The sequence below is a fragment of the Doryrhamphus excisus genome, chromosome 20, assembly GCF_030265055.1.
Source record: "Doryrhamphus excisus isolate RoL2022-K1 chromosome 20, RoL_Dexc_1.0, whole genome shotgun sequence".
Classification (NCBI taxonomy): domain Eukaryota; kingdom Metazoa; phylum Chordata; class Actinopteri; order Syngnathiformes; family Syngnathidae; genus Doryrhamphus; species Doryrhamphus excisus.
In genome coordinates this window covers 2,688,539-2,714,452 of record NC_080485.1, presented here as the reverse complement: position 1 = coordinate 2,714,452, position 25,914 = coordinate 2,688,539, and the positions used below count along the sequence as shown (strand labels likewise).

Sequence of the window (25,914 nt, the reverse complement as noted above, 5' to 3'; positions counted from 1 at the left end):
TAAAATGAAGGCTGTAATAGCGTGTTAACAGAAATTTAAGGGTACTATTCTTTAGACGTGCGAGTAACGTGTGCACATCCTGTTTAACCCTCAGCCCACACTGTAGCTTGAGGAAACGCAGCAGTGTGGAAGTTGATGTGGAGCCACAAGTGGGAACAGAAATAGAGAGAAAGAAAAGGCTATTTTGTATGTTAAGTTTAGCTTCAAAGCCCATGGCAGATGGCTCTCAACACAAGACCAAAGTACGGGAGAAGGTACTGTTGCACTGGAGGTATTTATTTATGGTTTATATAGTGGTCCTTTGGCATACGAGTGTTTCATCCAACAAGTGTTTGTTAGATGCAAGCTGTATCTAAAAAAATATTTTTTTGCTTTGAACTGAGAGGTCAAATTTCGATTTTGAGCTGCTACTTACCGGCAGGCATAGCTCAGGACAACTATTTGTGGGGCTTGTGTGATGAAGGCGGAAGCGAGTGAGACCACACCTTTATCTTGCAAAGGTACACTTATGATAGATAAAAACCTATTTCCATCTGCAATTGAGTTAATCATCGACAAAATGGGTTTAATCATGATTAAATATTGTAATGATTAACAGCCCTCTTTAAATTGCATGAATATCTGTAGTTATGTTTTGTGTTAATGACATGATAACATTACCCGACATATCAGATGTTTTTTTTTTAATATTAATTGTGATGTTTTGAGTTGCAGTTGAACTAAATGTATTTACATTTTTTATAAGAATTCAGTTATATGGTATTTAGTTTAAATACATATGTTCCACTTTTATGGTGTTTTATTGGTTTAAAATGTATTGTTTTGACCGTAACACATTTTAGAGCTGTAATTACAATCCTGTCAAACCGTGATATTTTGGCCCAAGGTTATCATACCATCAGAATCTCATACTGTCCCACGCCTACTTAATAATCATTATATCATGTTGGGTGTTGAACTAGCCCAGGGGTGGGCAAACTACGGCCCGGGGGCCACATCCGGCCCGCCAAGTGTTTCAATATGGCCCGCCTGTTTTTTCCAAAGTATTTCACTTAAACTCAACATACAACCTGGCATCGTGGCTTGAGCCAACTTTTTGATGGTTGAGGTAGCTGCTTTATCAATTTCGTTATTTGATGTGGTCTGTTGTTTACAAAATACTCCTGGAAAAAGGAGCACAAGCACAATAATAATAATAATAATAATAATAATAATAATAATAATAATAATAATAATAATAATAATAATAATAATAATAATAATAATAATAATAATAATAATAATGTTGTCAATAATGATAATAATGCTACTATTATATTAATATTGTTGTTAATAATATTAATATAATAATGGTAGTAATATTACAAAATACTCCTGGAAAAAGGAGCACAAGCACAATAATAGTAATACAAATAATAATAATAATAATAATAATGTTGTTGTCAATAATGATAATAATACTACTATTATATTAATATTGTTGTTAATAATATTAATATAATAATGGTAGTAATATTATTATTATTAACAAAATAATAATAATAATAATAATATAATAACATTACTATAACTAATAATAATAATAATTCTAATAAAAATAACAATAATAATACATTTATAACACACTTTACATCAAATAAATGATTTCAAAGTGCACATATAGCAGATTGCATGACACTTTTACATGTAAAATATGTGTAAAAATATAGGTGTAAAAATGGACTGTTACGTGTAAAATACTACATAATCCCCCCCCCGTCAATTTTGTTAAATCAATGCGGCCCGCGAGTCAAAAAGTTTGCCCACCCCTGAACTCGCCACTTTGAGCAAACTTATTATTCTTTCACACTGTAACTACTTGTGAGTAACAGGTTGATTATTATTGTCTGCAGCCAAAGGTTAAAAGAGTTACTGTCAATTGTGCATGCTCCCTGTGTTCTCCTGCAAGTGGCTCTCTTGTAATCCGTGAGGAGAGAAAATAAGGAAACAATTCAGTGATTGGCAAATGAAACTGCTCAGTGCTCTGAGGGATTTAGCGTAACCGCTAAGTCAACATGAGTTTAATCCAATTAGAGTCAGTTTCTAATGCTTCAAGAGTATGATTTGCCTCACTCTACTGTATATATTACTGAAATACCATTTTTGTGTGCTCAATGTTGCCAATGCCTGACATTATACGTTTGCTTTCAAGAATGTGTAATTCATGAATTAATTTATTCAAGCTTAACGTGCTATGCATTTGGAAATAATGAATAATGACTCTTCAAATGTATGGCCTAAGCATCCTGTTGCTGGACCGTCTTTAACTGCTCCCCATCACCCTCCACCCAGTCTCAGTGTCTATCACTTCTGCCATGTTTTAATGTGGTCCTTCCTCACTTCCTTTGTTTCCATGGATACCAACACACTGAGCTCCACATTTCCCGACATTTGCTTTTCTAAAGGCCAGTGTGACTTCCCGGTTTCAATCTCACATTTTTTTGTATGACTGCCTGCAACCGTCCATCGCTTTCATAACATGCTTTTCATAATGTCCCTGTCGTCTTTCCCAATGCTGAGTTTTTATCTGCACACACTAATGAGGCTGAATGGTATAGTCATCCTTGTGTAATGCAGATGAGCATGAATAGCACAGAGGGAACACTGGAAAAAAAACATCCATTGGTCAACAGGGTGTATTAATAGATTGTGTTCCTGATATGTATGGCTCTTTATGTCAACTTACTTGACACTTCATTTGGTACACCTGCACTATTCAGACCCATTACGATGTCTGTATTGCTGACAGTTGTGCTGTACAGATACAGCTTGTACAGGTTGTATTATACTGCATCAATAATGTAATAATTGGGTTCTCAGTGTTGCACGGAGGATGAGTGGTTAGTATGTAGGCCACAGTCAGGAGATCGGGAATACCTGGATTCGAACCGCTTGGGCATCCCCCGTTAGGTCAATCGGTGATTCCAAATTGTCCATAGGTATGAATGTGAGTGTGAATGGTTGTTTGTCGATATGTGCCCTGTGATTGGCTGGCCACCAGTCCAGCGTGTACCCCGCTTCTCGCCCAAAGACAGCTGGGATAGGCTCCAGCTTGCCCTGACCTGAGTGAGGATAAGCTTTATGGAAATTGAATGGATAGAGGTACTTCATCACTGCAGACTACAACCACAGTAATACATATAAGTACGTGCATATGTTTAATAAATTGTATCCTTTTAGCCTATTTTGTTAGTAAAGAAGACCCTACTCCACAAAAGTTCATTTGGTATTTCATTCCACATAGTTCTTTTCAACCAAGAACTGTAAGAACATCACCACCAGGTAGGAGATGTTACCAATACTGGTTTCAACAAACAGATTGAACACAAGTAGCCTCAAAGTTAAACTAAAGTCATAATTTCATTCGGCCTGGATAAAATGATTGTTGTTCATGGCTGTCACTCACCCCATCTGGCGTAGGGGTAAATGTCTGTCTCTCCAGCAATTGCTGTCTCTCAGAGAAGCAAGTGACAATACGTAGCCGTCATGTGGTTATAATAGGCTATACATGCAATGAAAGCTAACATTAGGAGCTAAACTTTACCAAATCACTATTACAAATCATACACTATCATATACTACAAATCATATACTACAAATCACTATTATTAGCGGACAACAAACATAACCAATGCTTGTGTGTGTTACATGGGAGCGGGTTTGCAATGTCGAAGCAGCAAGAAGGAGTAATGTACACATTGGGAAGTTTGCACCTCCCATGCAGTACATAACCAAGGCAGACGGCACTTTTAATGCCCTCTGTGGGTTTAAGCAAATACCTACCCACTTGTCAGGTATGAGGTAATACAGGATTATTCTCTGGTTTGAACCCTGTGAGCATAACGGGTGGATTTAGAGTGGTTCTCTCAGAGGGGGGAAGTCACACAGTGTGGATGGGATGATACACTTCGGTCTTTACCCCGAACTAAACTAGATTGCCTGAGACGATTTACAAAAAAGCGCAATTCCGTCTCTGTCAGATGTCAGTGTGCCTTGACAAGACACTTAAGGATATCTCTTTATTTCTAATCCTCTCCTAAACAATCCCCCCGTGGCGATGTTTCTCTGTGGAACAAAGATGGACGAGCTAATGAAGCTGCAAAGAGCTGCTCCATTATTTGACTTGAATGCTATCTCCTGCCTCCAGCAGGCTTTCTGTACCATTTAGGAAGTGTTTTGGTTTTGTGTTTCTGGGTACAGCGGTTGACCTTGGTTCGCATGCCTGCAGGTGGGATCCCCGGCATACTAATGAGGGTCAATGCAGAGGAATGCGACGCAGTCCACCAGCTCTGATCTTTTAGGGCCACTGTTGCCTCAGAAGCTGTGCAGCCTACTGATATTTATGTTTTGTTCCATACACTGCAATGACTGGCACCTCTTGCTGTTAGGGAATCTATATTACGTCCGCCAAGCTTTACGCATGTTATTCATGAAACTGGCATCTTTCTTTTCTCTCCCATGTGTGACTAGGGTGTCTGCATTATGACCACGGCCCTTCTGCACTTCTTCTTCTTGGCATCGTTCTGCTGGGTTCTCACAGAGGCTTGGCAGTCCTACATGGCAGTGACGGGAAAGGTTCGGACCAGGCTGATCCGCAAGCGTTTTCTTTGTCTAGGTTGGGGTACGTAAGCAATAGATTTTCCTCAAACTCTCCAACATACAGTGAAATTCCTGTCTTTTGATTAAACCTAAGGGGGCCAGCAATGCTTTGTAAAATCAAATTACTGTTCGATATTGTGATTTTCTATTGCATAAGCAAAGAAAGAAAAAAAACAAAAAAAAACCTCAATGTTCATGATTTGACACATTTTTGAGTGGATCATGGTCCAAAAGGTTCTTTCTTTCCGATGTCTCATTTTAAAAGAAAAAAAATACAACAATGAATTTGTTTTTGAAAGAGCCCACGTTCATTCTTCTTGTTACCTAGCAACAAACATGGCTCTCCTAGCCATTGCAGAGCCACCGCTTCCTGTCTCCTATTCACTTAGATTTATAACAAAGATGCCATTACACATCATGGGATGTTAAGGAAGACAGATTGTTTGTATATTACCCAATGCTTTTGATTGATTGAAATCTCATTTATCTGCATAACTTTCTATATTTAAAACATTTTCAAAATTGATTAGAAAAAGGGATGCACGCCAAATGTTACTCGTATCTTCATTCGGCCTGTGTGAAATATTGCAACTGTACGCGGGCGGTGATTTATGACACCCGTGTGTACACTTCACATCTTCAGCACTGCAGAGAGACATTGTGGATGGCCACGGGGGCTGCATGCGCCTCCTGACTCGAGGAAGCCGATTACATCAATAGCACCTTCATGCGCTTTCCAGAACATTAACATTCTGAGCACACAGTTGTAAGAACTGAGCCCATCATGCCAAGGCATCGGATGTTTGTTTGTTTGTTTGTTTTTCACTGTACAGTGATTTTTACTGTAGGGCTGCTCGAACTTTTATCATGTGAAATCACAATTTCCTTTTCCGGGTTCATGGTGCACTGTTGACATATTTCATTGTGTAAACTAATGTTATTTTGTGGGAATTGGTAAGGATTTTCACAGCATATTGCAGACAAAATGTCTCATATGTATCCCATAACACAAGAGCGCTTGGCTAATTATTGTTTTCTCTTCAAGGATTGCCGGCTTTAGTGGTTGCTGTATCAATGGGCTTCACCAAAACAAAAGGCTATGGGACACCCTTATAGTAAGTTTGCCTTTTTTAATCCTTTTAACATTCAGTGCACATGTAGCACATCTATTGCGACACTTAAGCGCAATGATTAAGTGTCTCCGCAGTGGCTCACTTATCTTAAATAGACCCATAAAGACAGTAGCATGAACCCAATCGGATTTCGAGATCGCTCAGCAAGACCCCAATTTCTCGTGAGTTGTATCTCAGCTTGATACCAAAGGAATGAACAATGCTTAGATTCTTTTTAGTGTGTGAAAATCTGCAAATAGAGTTCCAGCATATGGCGCTTGCTCCCCTGACAACTGAGGAAAATACAAGCGGATGTTATTATGTGTGCCATTAACTCCGATGTTAATGGCTGGCTGCAAGTTAACTGTTACTGCTTGCTTTCCCTGCAGCTGTTGGCTGTCTTTGGAGGGGGGGCTCCTGTACGCCTTTGTTGGGCCCGCAGCTGCTGTTGTTCTGGTAAGTTTCAACCATTAGATCCAATTCTTGACTGCAGGGCAGATATGAGATATTGAGGTGCCCTATAAAGAAGCGGCACTCAACATTTAAGCAAAGATAATTGCGCTTATGTTGCATAGAAAGCTGCAAACAAAGTCTCTGGGGAGGTTTGTGGTTTCAAAGTCAAAACTTCGGGTAGAGTGTTTAATGCGTTGGACGAGTGTTTAACATGTTAGCCTCTGAGTCAAGAGATTGAGGCTGTGATTGGATGGTGACCAAAGTTAGCTCGGATAGACTCCAGCTCACCTGTGACCCGAATGAGGACAAGATGGATGGCATCCCATTAGGTGTTAAAATGTTATTTCTTTGGGACCCAAACTACTCACCGTTGTAGCATAAGGTGGCATTCATCATTTAATACTTGGTGTGAGGCGTTGGGGTGAAAGATCACATTAACTCATTCGCTACAGAAGACTTATTTATGTTTTTTTCAACCCAAACACAAAATCCCAAAGACATTTATACGTTTTTTACATTTTTTGTTTTGTTTTTGTTGTTTCTGTTGTGGCATAAATTTGTGTCAAAGTGAAAGTTATGCTTGAAATGCATATTTTCACAAAAACCTGGGTTTTGGCTGTGTGGATTATCTGTTGTTGTCTAGTCATTTCTGTAATGGAGGGTTATTTTTATAATATAGTAAGTTCCATGTGAAGTATTTCCATAATGCCTCATATTAACTCTCTAACTAATGATAATAATACTACTATTATATTAATATTGTTGTTAATAATATTAATATAATAATGGTAGTAATATTATTATTATTAACAAAATAATAATAATAATAATATAATAACATTACTATAACTAATAATAATAATAATTCTAATAAAATAACAATAATAATACATTTATAACACACTTTACATCAAATAAATGATTTCAAAGTGCACATATAGCAGATTGCATGACACTTTTACATGTAAAATATGTGTAACTAGAGAGTTAATATTATTTCATATTATCTACATACTGTATTGTATATAACTCTGGGAAAAACTGTTGATTTTGTTAATACTTGGGTTGTTTATATTGTTTATTTTTCTATATTGTGTATTTTGTACTGCTTCACTGATTCTGTACTCTTGCTGCTGTGCAATACAAATTTCCCCACTGAGGGACGAATAAAGGCATATCTTAATCTTAATCTTATTAATAAGTGGCAGGATCGCATTGATTGTACATATGTAACATTCAGGTAGCAAGTTTGGGTTGTGCATTTTGCACCATCAACTAAAGTTTCTCATCAGAATACAATAATGACTTATTGATTTGTCCTTTTTTAGGAACAAGCTGGTTTATTTTTTGATAAAGCTGCTGTATTAAACTCAAAATCACACTCTGCTGCCCCAGTTTTGTGTCAGTGGAGTTGCTGCTAATGCAAGTCGAAGGTGCCTTTGAGAGGAAAAGTGTTTCTTATTAGGCAGATCTTTTCCTAAGGCTGCCGTGCCGGACTGAGTGTGCATGGCATGGCTCATCCGCTGGCTGAAATGTGACAGATATGAGGGAAAAAAAACCAGAAGCAAGAGGTCAAAACTCAGTGAACACACGCAAAATTGAGGTGGAGAAATATGACAATGACATCAGTCATCGGCTACTAATGGAAATTGTAATGTCGGCAAACCATACATTTGACATTAAGTTTGGAATAATGGTTGCATTGGTCTGATTTATTGAAGATCTGTTCCCTTCACTTTCAGGTCAACATGGTGATCGGTATCCTGGTGTTTAATAAATTAGTGTCCAGGGATGGTATACTGGACAAGAAGATGAAGCATCGTGCAGGGTATGACAGCACGTCCTTGTTAGTACCTTCATTTTTCTTCTTTATTAATTCATGACTAAAGTGGTGCATGTTTTTAAACCAACGATGTGTCCTTTGTTCTAACGATTCTTTTCAGAGCTGTTTCAATTGCTTGCGCACACTTTGCAGGACATTTTAATCATCATGTGCTCATTTCAAGACATTAAGTTCTTTGTTTTATTGCTAGGGTAGGACATTTTATGACAATTCCTTGATTGGCTAATTGGGTCAGTTAATGATCAGTTGGTGGTTATTTTGAAAATTATTAATAATAATACAGAAAAAAAATTATATTCATTTGTTTGTAACAAAGCGGCACGGCGGTCTAGTGGTTAGCGCACAGACCTCACAGCTAGGAGACCAGGGTTCAATTCCCACCCTCGGCCATCTCTGTGTGGAGTTTGCATGTTCTCCCCGTGCATGCGTGGGTTTTCTCCGGGTACTCCGGTTTCCTCCCACATTCCAAAAACATGCTAGGTTAATTGGCCACTCCAAATTGTCCATAGGTATGAATGTGAGTGTGAATGGTTGTTTGTCTATATGTGCCCTGTGATTGGCTGGCGACCAGTCCAGGGTGTACCCCGCCTCCCGCCCGAAGACAGCTGGGATAGGCTCCAGCACCCCCGCGACCCTCGTGAGGAAAAAGCGGTAGAAAATGAATGAATGAATGTTTGTAACAAAGCTGCTAAATGCTAAAAAAAAAAAAGTCCCATGCTTTTTAATTGCATGTTAACATTGTTCTAGATTTTGATACACGATAGTTGCTTATAAGTAAACTACACTTTACAACCATAAGGGGAGTCTGGGAGCAAAAATCTATGCATATTTACAGCTGCTTTAAACATATATGGCAATTCAGAGCTCATTTAAATGGCGTCTAAAAGAAAGCATAGGACATAAACGTAAAGAGGTCAACTCTCTCCTGGGAGTGACATGAATGCACATTTCTTTGGCAGAATAAGTTCAAGATGAAATGCTGTAGTACGCCCACAAGCTGGCTGCGTGTGCCGTTACTAATATTTAACGATGCAGCGTGAGTGGTTGTTAGCGTCGTTGGTCACGCCGTTGTCTCTTCTGCCCCACAGACAGATGAGTGAGCCTCACACGGGATTAACTCTCAAGTGCGCCAAATGCGGCGTCGTATCAACGACTGCTTTGTCAGCGACTACAGCTAGCAATGCAATGTAAGTGACTTGTTAATCGATGAGACAATGCTGCATATACAGCAGGTTCACCACGCTGATGTGGAACCACTGCCGTGGCAACTCACGTTCTCGCTATAAATCACATCACAGCAGACATGAAAAAAAATCAAATTGTTTGTGCTTATGAATTTAACGGCCGCCCTTATATTACTACCAGCTCCATACAGTTCTCTATATGCCTCCTCTCAGGGCGTCCCTGTGGAGTTCCTGTGTCGTCCTACCTCTACTGGCCTTGACCTGGATGTCCGCAGTGCTCGCCATGACGGACAAGCGTTCCATCCTCTTTCAGATCCTCTTTGCGGTCTTTGACTCGCTGCAGGGTTTCGTCATAGTGATGGTGCACTGTATCCTACGGAGAGAGGTAGAGCGGCCACTGCATATTTTCTAATCCATCACCGATATGAAGATTCATTACTTTCAGGATTTTTTGGAACTTCTGCGAATAAACATGTTGATAATTTGCAAGAACTCCACTCAGACAATGAAAATACGCCCGTCCTCAGGTCCAAGATGCTTTCAGATGTCGACTCAGAAACTGCCAAGATCCAATCAGTGGTGATGCAACAGGAGGCTTCCCTAATGGCCACGCTCAGATTATGGTAAATGCAATTCCCTCTCTTTAAAGCCATCGTTACCATGCATCAAAAGCCTCATTTCCACCCAGCACCGGGGTTTGCGGCAGTTCAGTATGTTACGCAGATGTTTTTATGTCAAATTCTCCGGTGGTTAACTTATTTTTATTTCTATCATTTCCAATGGGAGCAAATAGTTTCACAGTCAAAGGTTGACCAGCATCCCCGACAGGATGAAAGGGAATGGTCTGCCTCAGATATTCTGCTATATTTGCCTCCATTTAGCAATGCATCGTTTTTCATTCCCTCATAATTATTTGTGAATAGATGCTACATGACATTAGTGCTCCTCCTAGAATGAAAGCTCAATCCTTTACTTCAATTTGATTGAAATTACCAACCCCATCCTGTACGGGCATGCATCGCCCTCATTTCCCCCCCTAGGATAATGGAGCACCGCTCTCGGCCCGACCTTTGAAATTGGGATGCCAGTCTCTTCATCTAGCCCCACGATGCCATTGGCATGATGGAGAAATGATCTTCCATTAGCATTCTAATACCCCTCCGAGGGAAATAGTCTTCACAAAAGCAGAATAGTGTCTTGCTCTCTTGGGTTCAATACGGTCATATGCAACAGTTGCAAAGTGCTTCCCATTTCTGCATCATCATGCATTGATATGCACTAACTGGCAACCTCAGTAGGTCCACCTCCACACTCTACCGAGATCTACGACCAAATATGTGTGCATTGGGGTTGGGCGACGTGGACCTGAGCATATATCACAATATTTCTGGGCTGTATGGCAATATGACGGTATAAAACTATATACAATCTAAATTCAGTGTTTATAACATATAATGTATATATATTATATATACATATATAGCATTTTAATTCAGAGTCTTGTATAAAAAGCTGCAAAGTTTAAGCCATATAATGAAATACAGCGGTGAAGATGCTCATCCGGCTCCAAGCACATTAGCATGCTAAACTAAGCATTCCACAGTCTGGGGTCAACTACAGAAAAGTCCCAGTCTCCTCTGGTCTTGGACATCACTGGTTGAACCTGGCCCTCAGACCTCAGTCAGCATGCTAGACTGTAAATTTGGATGAGGGTGAGCTCTACAATTTATTTTTTTTGTTTTTTTATTTTGATTTTATTTGGTTTTTTTTAAGTATTGTGGAGCCAGTCCTTTCAAAGCCATCAAAAACAAACAATACAATCCTAAAATCAATTCCTACACATACAGTGCAGGGAGGCGACAATTAAGATGATGTGCTCCCTTTTTTGGTTTCTGTTAAAAGCCGTGCAGCAGAGTTAACTGTAAGCGTGTACTGTGACTTATTCCATGTAAAATACATGACTGCAGTCCAGACGCCAGAAAATAAAAGCATGCATGACTTGCAAGTATATTAAACATCTTACTTATCATGTGACCGTGTTGTTTTTACAGACAGACTTTGAGAAAGACGTGGACATCGCCTGCAGATCAGGTAAAGCGCACATGTTCTCTTAACAATATCCTCGCCTTGCATCTAAAAAACACAAAAAGAGGTTAGACAGTAAAAATAGCTCCCGTTACATAACAACCAACAATCCCCACAGGAATTTTTTCACAGTTACCAAAGTGCCGACTTTAATCTGAGAACAAAACAGTGTGAAAAAGCTGTTGGCTACTCCTTTTAGATGTTGTTTTTAAGTCAATAACAGACTGTGACAATGTTTTTGGGTTCAATTCTGTCATTAGGATTTCTGTAACTATAATTGACGATATCAAAGAATGTGAGGAGGATGGAGGATATTACTTATGACTTAAAGGGGACCTATTATGCTCATTTTTCGACCCTTTGTATTGAGTTGTGGTCTCCTATAGAGCAGCTACACACAATAACCCGCACAGAAAACTTTTTACATTTTGCAGAATCTGCACCTATTCCAGCTGTATTTCCTTTCATTTGTGCTTCCTGCCAAAACGGTCTGTTTTAATTTAATCCACCCACAGCCCGCCTCCGGGCATGCCTACACTGCTGTGATTGGCCACACGCCCAAAGTGCTTCCTAACTATGGACCATATAAGGAAGTCCGCCCGTCTGTGACATCACAAAGGGGTAGTTTTGCCACGCCTTTTGAAACTGAGCATTTTGAGCCATGTCAAACTTTTAGGGCTCACTTCCAATTATAATCACTGAAACTTTGACATCGTTTAATACAAGAATACCACATTGTAATTACATTTATAGGTCAGAAAAGTGGAAAAAGCATAATAGGTCCTTTAAGTCATATGAGTGGAAAGGGAATGCTTCCCTCATCACCCCGCCTTTAGTTCTTTTTCAACGTAAACAAGTGCAACTGGAAGTTTTGTGATGAAATCTTCCCAAGAGGTTAAGCTAAACTCCAGTCTAAAGCTTACACTTATTCACAGTTCTCAGCAGGTCTTCTGGCCCACATTCCTCAATCCTGTCAGACTAAAGTGGACCTAACTGACTCAAAAGGCAAGAGCAGTCAGGTGGCATGAATAAATCATGACCAAGAACAGACGGTAGTAAAGCAGCAGCGCATTTCACAGATTACTCTCCTCTGTGCTAGCAGTGTTTTACAATTATTATTATTAGAGCAGAAGTCACACTCTGGGTTGTTACCTCAAGTATAAAAGTTGATGAGGATGTACTTATGGGATGCAAGCTTTAAGGCTGTTTACGTCCTCCATGAACATTAAATGATGGAATCCAAACTATTTTAGTTTAGTTTTACTGTCATAGCTTGCATGACTGTGGCTTTGTTCTTTTGCAACTTCCTGTCTGCACACTTTTAACAAAAACAAATGTTATCTTTAGAAATGAAAAGAAAGGCCCTTTTCACGTCACGTTTGATCTGGATCTGATCCAGATTACACCGCTGGCAGCAATTACCAAAAAAAATCCTATTTCATATCATCTTACTTTGCAATCTATCTTCTCCTCCAGAAATAAAGTTGGAATCGGATCCTTTTAGCTTTAGAAATTTCAGTTGACAAATGCCTTGGCAGAGGTATCCAGTCCCCGAGTGCTCTTGTCAGACTTTGAAATCTCCTTGCATTATTCTTTTGTGTGGAAGGGAAACATAAATCTTTCTCATTCATTAGCCAAATATAGTCAAAGGAAAAAAATGACTTTTTTAGAGGGCGGGCATATTTTTTTCCATTTAATGAAGTACCTTAATTTTGCATTCAGCTAAGATGAAAAGTCTGCTATCAGTACACTTAACCCCTTTCAGCTCAGAAGACAATAGATTCTTGTCTTCTTCCTGTTTCATGTGTCATAATCAAATATCCAGCTCAGTGGCGTTCAGTCACATCTTTGTCTAGAGGTCAGCCTCTGAGGGTGGTTTGTAGACGGGGTTGGTGGTGCTAATGCGGTCTGCAGTCTGGTCAGGCTCCCCACATTCACATGCGGCTCGGTCTGCCAGGCCCCACTTCCTCGGGCATGCTTTGAAGTGTCCAATCCCAGTTTTTAGGGAGTTCTGCAGGGTCCGCTGCTGACAGGACAGGTGAACTACTTTGATGCCGATTCCCGCTCCAGCGTCCAGGAAGTCGCCAGCCATGCATCTGTCGACAGGTCCTCAGGAATGGAACTAAGCTTCTCTTGGGCCGCCTTGCAAGGATGGTGCGATTTGAGTCTGCTTGGGAGTGAGTGCAGACTGTGTTGGTCGTGTCTCCAGGTCCTTCCTGGCTAGGGCAAGGGTAGCAGCCTCCGGGGTGGGCTTAAGGCATCCAGTTATGGTCCGAAGGGCACTGTTTTTAACAATATCGACCTTCTTGACATGAGGTCTTCGACACCAGACTGGAGCACAGTACTCCGCTGCAGAGAAGAGCAGTGCTTGCGTGGAGATCTGCACCACCTTGGTGGAGGCACCCCAACTAGTGCCTATGAGATGTCGGATTACTGAGACCCTTGAAGACACTTTGACCTCTTCAAGATGTTGTTTGAAGGAGAGTGTTCTGTCCAAATGCATGCCAAGGTCGCTCTGGGCTTGCTGGAAGCCCAGGCACTTGTTGATGAGGACGGTGTGTTCATCTTCAGCTGTTGGTGACTGCACCGCAATGGCCAGGTCATTAGCATAGCCATATTTCTGTGGTGTTGGCTCTGGTAGGCCGTGGGTGTAGATGTTGAACGACATCAGAGCAAGGACAGGAACCTGTAGAACGCTCCTGTTTCTCAGCCTCGGAAGACCGCGGAGGTCACTGCATCACCGATTTGTAAGGTGAAGCTGCAGTTTGACAGTATCTTTGTGATGAATTTCAACATATGTGGTCTGGTATGATCTTTAGTCAGCTTTAGCATATTCTTCTCAAATTGATTGGAAGTCTCTGATTCGGCCATATTTACGTTGTGACAGTTAATTTTCTGATTTTTTTCCTCCTAGCACTCCACAAAGACATGGGCTCGTGTCGTGCTGCCACCATCACAGGCACCCTCTCCCGCATTTCCCTCAATGACGAGGAGGATGAGAAAGCTCCTGAAGGCCTCAACTACTCCACGTTGCCTGGCAACATCATCTCCAAAGTGATAATCCAGCAGCCTTCAGGGCTGCACATGTCTATGGGAGTGGGCGATCTCAAGGAGCAGTCGCTCGCCGACAGCAACGCGGAATTGCGGCGCGCCGTGTATCTGTGCACCGATGATGCCATGCGCCAGAGTGACCAGAACATGGGGGGCCACGACATGGAGGGCCACCCATCACAGAGCCAGATGATGGAGACAGACTACATAGTCATGCCCCGTGCCTCGGCGGCCGTTTCCGGATCGGCCACGCTGCCCGCCCACTTAAAGGAGGATGCCAAGATGAACATCACCATGGATACGCTGCCACACGAGAGGTTGATGCATTACAAGATGAGCCCCGACTTTAACATCAGCCCGTCAGGCATGGACCACATGAATGTCAACCTGGAGCAGCAGTACCCCAGCGCCCCAGACCAGATGCAGAACCTGCCCTTTGAACCCCGAACGGCCGTCAAGAACTTCCTCGCTGAGATGGAGGAGAGCGCGGGCCTTTCACGGAGCGAGACAGGCTCCACAATATCCATGAGCTCCTTGGAGGTATATAATACATACATTTAATATAAATGCATACAATGACGGAACACAGGATTGTTTGGCAATGGACACAACATTAGGCACACCCACACATGAACGCTAAGTACAAGATCTTCGGGCTATGGCATTCCGTGTTATGGTGTTTCTCCAAATGAATTAATTCAAATGTCCGTAAACACGAGACTCATTTGAGAAGTGGATACAGTTTGTGCACTTTGTGCTCAATATCGGCCACACTTTGTGGCTTCATTAAATGCCTAATATCTTCATGTATTTGTTCTTTTTTTCTTTAACAGAGAAGAAAATCACGATATTCCGATCTGGACTTTGAGGTATGTCAAAACACGTTTCTCGCCTTAAGACATGCATCTGTCGTATTGTTTCAATATACGGAGCAAAACCATCCTTGTGTTTTGTCATTTGATTTACTAGCACTTTTTGTGCCTCTTAAGCTTATTGGAACTACACAGCCTTGACCCAACAAGATTTATTGTCACGCTGTGTAGTTAAGGTAAAAGCAAGGCTGTCCCGCTGACAAACAGGGCAAGCATTCTCCTCTCCATTTTGTCCTCCATATCTTCCATCCATCCATCCATCGGCCCTATGTTAATTTGGAAATGATATGCTTTTAAAGCCATTTGCACATTTCATGTTTGATTTCAACCACTTGTGTTAGCGTGCAAATTCCCACCCACTTTGGCAGGTGTTAACATTCAATCGCATTGCCAAATTACTGCATATATATATATATAATATAATATATATATATAACATATATAGCCTTTCAAAGTAAAGGAAACGTAGAATGAGAGCTTCTGGCAGCTGTTTTGGCATGGCGAGCGTTCCGCTTGAACGTAGACACACACCAACCTTTCTAAATGGAAGCCCTGCGCCAAGATTGGATTATAAGGATTTCTCCTACACCAACAAAATGTTCAATGAGGCAATTTGTCACAAAAGAATTAAGTTAAATGCAGATACTCTTGCCAGTCTCAATCAAATAGTTTCCTTTATTTTGGCAGTTTCTTGTACATATATAGAGTTTATGCCGACACGAGCAGATCTGGCCGATGAGTAAACTACCTTGACAGTAACACATTGATCACAGTGCGAGTGGGTGGAGAGAAGATGCATTTCCATTATTGGCTGTCAATACCAAAGCAAAAACCCTTGCCATTGCAGAAAGTCATGCACACCAGGAAAAGACACATGGAGCTGTTCCAGGAACTGAATCAGAAATTTCAAACCCTGGACCGATTTCGAGACATACCAAATATGGGCAGCATGGTGAGTAACAGGAAACCAGTGGGGGAAGCAGCTTATTTAGATGTTCAGATGTTCAGTGCAGGCTACATGTGTGTGGTGATTGTGCAAATGAGAGGTTATGGAGATCAAGTTGTTGGTGTGGAAGTGAACTTCCTTGGAGGGGCGGGGTTGGAGGTTGGTGGGCCCACCCCCCTCCTAAAAGGAAATAGGCATTTTCTCCATAAGGCCAGTCTCAGGGAAGGAAGATGTTTGGTAATGTTGACATCGAGAGTGCATCCATTCCAATGCAAGGCCATGAATGCACTTTGGTTTACATACGCATTTATCGACTTAGCAACTTCATCCTTTTTATTTCAACCATGAATGCATGGCCGATTATTTAATCGATCAACATCTTTGACCTGAAATGTGCTGTTCTTCTCAGGCTGGATTTACGCTACAACTTACCCAATTCCCCATTGTTTGTATTCTTACAATGTGACTGCAGTGTAAGAACAGGTCAGACATTAATGATGTATACACATAATGAGTGAAAATAGGTCTGATACTGATACTGTCTGGGGTACTGCACGCGCCTTTTGAGTCAACCAACGTTTTCAGATGACTGATAACGACATTCAAATTTGTGGCCAATCAGAAATGTTAGTGTCTGTTATTCAATTAATTGGTTATAACACCTCCACATAGTGAGACTGACGATCCTCAAAAGACTTAAAATGGCTTCATTTGATTGATCAGTGAGAAGTAGATGACTTAGTGTGCACCGCCATGACACTGCACCAGTACAGTCCAAAAGTCAGTCCTACAGAAGACCAGCACATCCCTACCCCCTCGCTCCCCAACCCCTCGCCACCTCCACCCCCAGTGACTCTACTCTACCAATGACTTTCCATTCATACCCCCCCCCCCCCCGCCCGCCACCAAGCGGCGCCTTCTTCCTAATTGCCACAGCGTCTGTGGAATGTCAGTGCGAGCACGTCCACACGGAACTGCGCACTCGTAGGGGCCATGATTTGTAGAACCACACTAACAGTGGAACCTCAAAGTCCATACAATTGAGAGTTTGAATTCTCTGAAAACTTTGTGAAGCGCTGTTAGCAAACGTCCCAATAGCCATTCCCAAAAGGACAGCAACTGTACGAGAGGTCAGTTCTGAAATGTCCTTATTTTTGTGATTTTTTTTGTGGCTTTTTTGCAGTCATACTCCACAAGAAGGACCATCCTTAACAAGGATTATTAAAATTTGGAGAATATGGTTGGAATATAGTGTGACATGAGCTTTCTCGGAAGCTACTACCTATCATAGCCGCTAACTTTTTTTTTGTTGTGGTTTCCGCATGCTTTACATTGGTTAAACCTGTGTCATTATTAAAAATGATGAAAGAGTTATGTGAATCACTGTATTATACCTTCATCAATCAAGAAAATTCATGTTTTATTGTTTTTACATTTTAACATTAACTGTGGGTAACTTCTTTTTACACTTGTAAGGCAAGTCTGAACGTAAGTAAAGCTGCTTGAGTCCCAGACACGCCGCACCGCACGTGCTCCATACGATGCCGTTCATCATTACAACATATTGTTGTTTATTGTAGGGTCGGCCATACATTACTTTTGTGATATATGACGATTATAAAATGATATCAAATTTATATTCAGCTGAGTCTTGTATAAAAGGCTACAAACCTTAAAGTATATCATGAAATACACTTTTAAAGTACATTTATTTCAGCCCGTGCACGCATTGCTACTAAATCTTCAACAAACGTAATGCCTGCGCTTAAATTAAGTCAAATGTAGTCACCCATGCACTTCCAGTTGCATATCGGTCACACACGAGGCAAATGGCGGTCACAGAAGTGCGTTCCGTGTGTTTGTGTGTTTACGGATAAGAGGGGCCGTGTTCAAAAATAAAGGCGCTTCCCCACTTCCGTTAAAGCCATTAAACACAACGTGGTGGAAATATACTCACGCAGACAACCTCACGAGCGTGCAAAACTAAGCTAACCCCTGTTAGCTTCCATTCATGCGCCGTAAGAGGAGATTCAGCCAACGTTTGGCGGCAGTTATCACTATTTCAACTTGATGTCAGGATGATTGTTCCGTGTTTAGAATGATTTTGTCCCACGAATGAGCGGTCGGCAGAGTAAATACTTAGCATTTGATTGATGTGATGCTATATCTGCCGCGGCGCAATCATCAACTCTACTTGTTTATGTTGATCATTTATACCGGTTTGCGTCACCATAGTACACTGGTTAACTTCTTTAGAGCGATATGTCGGTTATTTGGAATTCCGTAGTTCAAGCGGCAGAGAGGTTCCACTGTACCGGGATCTGATTCCATGTTTGACTGTGATGCTTTGCACTGATCCGCTCTTTTGAATGATACGACATTTGAAAGTATTTTACGTGTATAAGGCGTGATGAGGACGCCGTGGCACTAATGTTGCGCCGCAACGCCCGTATTTGCAGGACAAGACGATGCCAAACAAGAACCCGTGGGAGAGCTACAACCCGGCGTGCGAGTACCAGAATTACGCCACTATGAATGTACTAGACTCTAGCGCCAAGGACTCACTGGAGATGACGCCTGCAGAGTGGGAAAAGTGTGTCAACCTCCCGTTGGACGTCCAGGAGGGGGATTTCCAAACCGAGGTGTAGAGGTGCGGGAGAAGACAAATACGAACCAAGGAAGGAGGAGAGAAGCGATGTATTTTGCACTGAATAAAGCTACAGACTTTTCTAACAGCCTTGGCATTCATGTCTGGATAATCGGAGCGTGGCAGGGACTTCATGTGCCAACACAAGACTGAGGAGCAAGACCGAGAGAGAGACCGAGAGGAACAATGGGGGGGAGGAGGAAAAGCAAAACCATCAGTGTTACTTTTTTGTATTCTCACTAGTGTACTTAGTGCGGGGCGGCCTGGTGTACAATATTTACCATCACGTGTTATCTTTCAAAGGAATTGGAACAACAACAAAAAAAGCAACCCACACATCTCTCCAGAAGAAACCTCACCGAGCAAATGACGCGCCATGATGTGGTCCCGGCTTCATTGGGTCTGATCCCTGCTAGACCCGGGAGCACAATGTATATATTTATGCAGGTTTTTAAAAAGTTTATAACCGTCGGTTTGGCCATTACGACACTTTTTACTTTCTAGTAAGAAACATGGCAACGAGGCAAAGAGGATCTTTTGTGTCATTATTAAAATGAATGTTTGTCCAGCTACATTCTTCATTGCTTTCAATGCAATAAAGATACTACTCACTTTTATATAAATAATATATTTCACAACTTTAATACTGCAGAAACCTGCTTGAAGGATTCCCCCGGCAAGCTCTCCCATCTGCGGCCCTGTATAAAATATTTAAAAAAACAAAAAACAAAATGTTGTATGGTGTAAATAAACTTTTGTCTACATATGTTTTAATTGTGCCAATTTATTTTAATGAGGAAAAAAAACATAAAAATAATGCCAAACTGATTCAAAGTTCTAGGGAAAATGTTAACATTTGAAAAGGAATGTAAATAAAAGAGGAAATATGTTCGTACTGCTTCAGACGTGGTGTCAACTTTATGCTCTTTCTTGGCTTACTTCCTTACCGCCTTCGTTTCAAAGGAGCGACTTCAGCTTTGTGCTTATTTTGATTTATTTTAGTTTGTTTTTTTTTAACCCAAATTGTCACTTGTTTATGTTCCAGCCAATCTTAGGTCTTTAGCCTTTGCAGTAGTCTCAGGTCTCATGAGGTGGATGCCTTCTCACCAGAAAATTACCTGCAGGGCAGACGTGGCATCTGTAAAGCTGAAGCTTAAAAAGAATGCTGATATGCAGCATTGGAAGTGACAGAGGCTTCAGTACATTTTTTTTCTTTAAGACTTTTTTGAATTTCATGCCAATTATATTATTAAATGATGCCTGCTACTTTCTGCTGTTAAGTACTCAAGCTACCTTCTGGTGTATTTTAAAAATATACTAAAATAATGAGGTAATTGTTCATCCTCGGTCCAATAAGTGATGAATTTGTGCTCCAGTAATGTTCATAGTTTGTACTTTAAAGGGTTCTGGTTTCAAATAGATTTGGTGTTTAATTTTAGTTTTATTCATGGTACTGTCCACATTTTGACATCATGAGACCAAGACTACACCAAATACTGTAATTCATCAAAACAAAGTATCTTGTGGTACAGGAACAGGATATCGTACTCATTCAGAGGCAAGAACTTTTAGAAAAATAAAGAAAAAAACAACCGCTTCCGTTTTGAGGGGAGCTACGGTATGTGGTATGTGTGGCATGTATGGGGGGGGGGGGGGGGGGGGGGTTTCTCCGGGTACTCCGGTTTCCTCCCACATTCCAAAAACATGCTAGGTTAATTGGCTACTCCAAATTGTCCATAGGTATGAATGTGAGTGTGAATGGTTGTTTGTCTATATGTGCCCTGTGATTGGCTGGCCACCAGTCCAGGGTGTACCCCGCCTCTCCCCTGAAGACAGCTGGGATAGGCTCCAGCATGCCTGTGACCCTCATGAGGAAAAGCGGTAGAAAATGAATGAATGGACCAAAGATCTGCAATTTGCATGGCAGTGAATGATTAATCATGAAAGTGCAGTGATACAATGCATAACAATATAGAAGAGAAATGTACAATCAACATTTTACACATTTTAAATTCATTCCTATTAATACATAACATTAGTTTTTTCAAACTTTTACTTACTTCTTGTAATATTTTAACTCTTCTCCTTGTAATGTTATTAAATTAAAATGTATCTATTTACCTTAACACATATTTTCATTAATTCTACCAAATAAAAAATGCATATTCATATTCAATGTTGCAAAATATTACTTTTTTGCCCTAATTTCAATGCAGTCTGTTTCATAAAATGTGATGGATTAAAAAATAAAGGTTGTCATACCTTTTTTCCATGTAATCCTAAAATAAAATTGCTTCATATAAAACAATATATATAAATTTGATATTTTTTCAAATAACTTAAAATATTTGTATTACATATTCCTACCATAATTTCAATGACGTTTTAGTAACATAAAGTAAAAAGTCTTAAATTATATTTTTTCCAAATAATTATATATATATTTTTTTTCTTTTTTCCCCCCTCACTCTGATTAAATATTGCAATATTTTGTTAGATATTTTACCATGATGTCTTTAGGGTTTTTTATTTTCATAAAATATAATTTAAAAAAACATTGCCAAATAAGGCTTACTGGAGTATCCCTACAAATGTTTTTAAAAAGAATGTACATTATTTAATGAGTAATATGTGATGATGATGCTATTATGATATATTGTATACAGAATAATGAACAATGAAAATGTGTTTACACATTGAATGATAAAAAGAAGCCTTTTCTAGAAAATGGTGAGCAAATGTGAGGCCGGTGTTTGTGAGCTAAGGCGGCGTGTCCTTGACAACACGTGCTAGCCGTGTTATTTGCGTGTTACTAAATGGAGCTGTGGCGTGAGTGGCAGCTCCCTGCAGGCTGCTTGAACACACTAAACCCAGTCCAAGTGTGAATCAACACAATCACATCGATCCTGCGTCACTCTCCTCCCACGGGCGGCGCTCCAGCCTGAGGCGGAGCGCTGCTTTGCCGCCGACCTGTGAGGAGAGTTCAAACCTGCGGACACACTGCGGGCCGTGTTGTGACCGCTGCACACATACGCGACCACGACACGCAAGGGGCCGTGACTAAAAAGACTCTTTTTGTTCTCTCTTTTGGGGATGGTTTGGTTTTGTAATATATAAATAAAAAAAAAAAATAATAAAAGAATTATATATGTATATGTATATATATATATATATGTATATATATATATATATATATATATAATATTTATTTATTATATATAACATATATATTATATGCTGAAATATGTGTGTATATATATATACACACACATATATACATATACATATATATACATACATACATATATATATGCATACATATACATACATACACATACATATATATACATATATATGAATATATACATATATACACATATATAGCATATATAGACATATATAGCATATATAGACATATATAGCATATAATATACTATATACATTATATATATACACATATTTCTACAAAATGAACAAGAATCAGAACAAGAATCCTATTCATCCAGAGCCAAGGTCACTCAGGTCAAATGTACACATTATTTGGGGTCTTCACTGTATGCGTATGTGTTTACTTTCTCTTTTAAACGCTTATCTTTGTCTTTTATCTTTTACATCTTTTTCTTCCTTTTTAATCAGTTTCTTTTTTTATCAATTTGTTCTCTGGTCGGTATGTTTTTTTTTCCTCCTTTCTTTTTAATGTATTTTTTTGTATCCATTTTTTTGCTTCTTTTATCATTATTGAAACTTTCAAGGATAATCGCACGTGGAGGAAGACGCCATATTGTATACTGGTGAAGGCTGGGATCGAAGGTCACATGACTTTTTTCTCTTCAACTTTTTTCAGACATTCATGCATCAGAGAGCAAGAATCCGATTTGTTTTGTAAAACAATAAAGATCAACGGTGTAGCTAAGATCAAGGCAGGCACATTTTGGTTGCTAGGAAACCACTTACAGTATTTTGTTTCTTTAGAAAGCACCTACATACAGTATTTATAATACTTTCAATGTCAAAATTGGAGCCACATTGGAGCCACTGAGGGAACCAATAATTCCAACTCTTTTCTATTGTTAAGCTTTATTCCATATGAATGTAACCGTATGGTAACAATAAAAAAATGCAAGTACTATCTATAACCGTACATTCGATATGCTAAAGCTAGTAGCTAACCAAGACACATGACTAACTGCTGATGGCACACTATTGAGAACACAAACTTTTACATTTACAACATTTATGACATCTATTGCGGTGTTTTGTACACATATATAAATATATACTCACCAAAGGCCAAAGTTTCCCGGAGGCTCAAAGGTTTTGGAAGTCAACAAAGCGTCTTTATGTGCTTCTTCAGACTGCCGGAAGTGTTGTGACGTTCACGAACGAACCGGTTCTTTTGAACGGCTCATTAACATGAACGATGGGACCCCCGCCCCCCACCAGTTACATGGGGAGGAGCGCAGCCCAGCGGTGCATGGTGCCTTCACGTGAGTGTGTTAGTAAAAACCAAAAAACACAGAAACACGTGAATGCACCCTGCCTTGGAGAGCAGCAGCACCCTGTGGAATATTTACAGTGAATCCAAATCAGACTTTAAAACTTTAGAATCTGTATTTCAGAATAATTCAAACTCATACCGGTGTGATATCTAAATTCATTCCTCCCAGTGATTATTTCCAGGATAAAAATAATTAAGGCCAGGCTGGCTTCTTAAAACTTAATAAATATAAAAATGAGCCAAATGAGCCGTTTTTTTAAACGGCTCTTTGAAAGAAACGGCTCCCCTCAAAGAGCCAAAGAGCCCATCTCTAACTGCCGGAGGTAGCTTGTACACCGTAGCCAACACTATTGCTAACGTTTCAGTAAGAAGACTAGCTATTGGTTGTCTTGGAAATGATGTCATCATCTACGTAGTTTACACATTATTTGCATATGATGTGTAAAATGCTGTGGGAAAATAATTTCCTTGTAGGAGAAACAAAATAAGTGAGTAAAAACACCTTAAATACATCTAGAACTACAAATAAACTTGATTCTTGGTTTGCTTATTTCATTCATTCATTCATTTTCTACCGCTTATCCTCACGAGGGTCGCGGGGGTGCTGGAGCCTATCCCAGCTGTCTTCAGGCGAGAGGCGGGGTACACCCTGGACTGGTGGCCAGCCAATCACAGGGCACATATAGACAAACAACCATTCACACTCACATTCATACCTATGGACAATTTGGAGTGGCCAATTAACCTAGCATGTTTTTGGAATGTGGGAGGAAACCGGAGTACCCGGAGAAAACCCACGCATGCACGGGGAGAACATGCAAACTCCACACAGAGGCCGAGGGTGGGATTGAACTCGGATAACCACTCGACCACCGTGCAGCCCAGTTTGTTATTGGGAACTTTTTGTTTTTAATGAGCACAATTGAACAGCCAATACCAGATGTGTTTATTGTATTTCCCACATTGAACATGACCCAGCGTGGTTGTCAGTAGCACACCCCTCTGGTGGAGCTTGTTAAGCATCTTCCCTGCAAACATTGACCACCTACCTCTGGAATTCATAGGAACGCCAGCCATGTTGTATTCATCTTGTATGATTAACAAGCCTGACGAGTACTGGCTTAGGAATTTCCCAAAAGCAATCACAAAAGCTATTACAGTGTCAGTTTCTAACCCTCCATTATTGGACTCTCGTTTTCATGTTTAATCCCAGTTAGAATTAGCCAAACAATAACAGGAAGGAAGAAAAAGATGTATTTTTATTGTGGTTCCTGGCTTGTTTAGTTTATTAGCAAGTGAGCGGGGGCGGCATTCAGTGTCATAACAAGCTACCTGAAAGAGGCTCACACAACAGTGATGACAAGGTACGTATGCTCCACTAATCAAACAATTAAGCCCTGGACGTTTCATGCTAATCTGCAGCAGACGAGAGTGCTGAGTGCTTATGTAGTCTAATCCAGGGGTGCTCACACTTTTTCAGCATGCGAGCTACTTTTAAAACGAGTCAAAATGATCTACCCACTACAAAAATGCAAAACATCTATTTATTTTCAAATGTATTGAGGATTATTTGTACGTACAATGTATGTTGATGTACCTTACATAACCAAATGAGCCAATATTGCAAAACACACATAATTAACTATTAACATTTTTTGTAATTACCTGAGTTTACTTTGATGACTTGCACTGAATTGAACCAGCCAGGGATGCATAGTCCGGACAGTAGCTGCTGATAGCCAGCCTCAAGCACACTTCCAAATGTTTATCAGTCATGGATAATATCCGTATCATAATATCCGTATAATATTCCATATCCGTATGGAAGTGATATGTTTTTTGCCTTTTTACTTGGTCCAGCTCCTTCACTCATTTTAGTGACCATAAACTTTAGCGAGGGCTTAAAATCTCGCAATTCGCCAACTAGCTTAGCACTTTGCATCGTTGTTTACGCATGAGCGGTGACCTAAAGGTCAAAATTCAGTTGTCATCTGATTGGTTGTCCTGTATGTCAATCAAGTAACGGGGATGGATGATAGGCTGACATCGTAAGTTCTGCTGCACTTAGAGACGTTGTTTGATTTGATTGGTCGCCCGAAGGGCAACATTCAGTTGTCATCTGAATGGCTGCCCTGTATGTCAATCAAGTGACGGCATTGATGCTGGGATGATATTTTTTTTAAGTCACGCCGCGATCGACCAGCGATCGACCAGTACCACCTCCGCGATCGACCGGTAGCTTGCGATCGACTTAATGAACACCCCTGGTCTAATCCAAGGATGGATGGATTTAAATGGCACTTTCATTTTGATACATATCCATGTTAAGTGGGGAGACAATTCATTATTTATCCCATACAGGATTTGGAGGTGAGGATACGGTTTGTAAATACACAGCAAAACTAGCCTCCGTGCCAATAGATAGTAATCACATGAGGCATGGATGTTGTGAGTGGAGAGTTGTACCTTTCAATCAGTGGGTGTTTCGGCCTTTCAACACTAGACACCCTTACCAAAGGCGGCCAACTACAGTGTGATCAAGCCTGAGCCTGTTTCCCATGCCCAATCATGTGCCTGGAAGGTGG

At 40.4% G+C, this 25,914-nt stretch overlaps 1 protein-coding gene and 1 long non-coding RNA gene across 9 annotated transcripts in view; one reads left to right on the top strand and one right to left on the bottom strand.

Annotated features, from left to right (window-relative positions):
* adgrb3 (adhesion G protein-coupled receptor B3) overlaps positions 1-20,248 on the top strand; it is a 170,583-nt gene extending 150,335 nt beyond the window's left edge. For 2 of the 8 annotated variants that reach the window (XM_058058090.1, XM_058058087.1), the window contains 12 exons: positions 4,510-4,660; positions 5,684-5,753; positions 6,140-6,206; positions 7,946-8,049; positions 9,135-9,233; positions 9,444-9,615; positions 9,758-9,853; positions 11,282-11,321; positions 14,230-14,906; positions 15,200-15,235; positions 16,086-16,190; positions 18,644-20,244. In XM_058058090.1, coding sequence (XP_057914073.1) covers positions 4,510-4,660; positions 5,684-5,753; positions 6,140-6,206; positions 7,946-8,049; positions 9,135-9,233; positions 9,444-9,615; positions 9,758-9,853; positions 11,282-11,321; positions 14,230-14,906; positions 15,200-15,235; positions 16,086-16,190; positions 18,644-18,832 — 1,806 coding nt within the window. In that variant the 3' untranslated portion in view covers positions 18,833-20,244. Of the gene's footprint in view, positions 1-4,509; positions 4,661-5,683; positions 5,754-6,139; positions 6,207-7,945; positions 8,050-9,134; positions 9,234-9,443; positions 9,616-9,757; positions 9,854-11,281; positions 11,322-14,229; positions 14,907-15,199; positions 15,236-16,085; positions 16,191-18,643 lie in introns of all 8 variants that reach the window. The other 6 variants (XM_058058094.1, XM_058058086.1, XM_058058093.1 and 3 more) reach the window with 5 other exon arrangements.
* On the bottom strand, positions 1,847-24,176 carry LOC131107788 (uncharacterized). The gene is made up of 3 exons (XR_009120332.1): positions 23,116-24,176; positions 11,254-11,363; positions 1,847-9,603 (listed from the first exon to the last, which is right to left on the bottom strand). It is a non-coding gene; the product is annotated as an uncharacterized LOC131107788 (long non-coding RNA).
* Between the last annotated feature and the right edge of the window lie 1,738 nt (positions 24,177-25,914).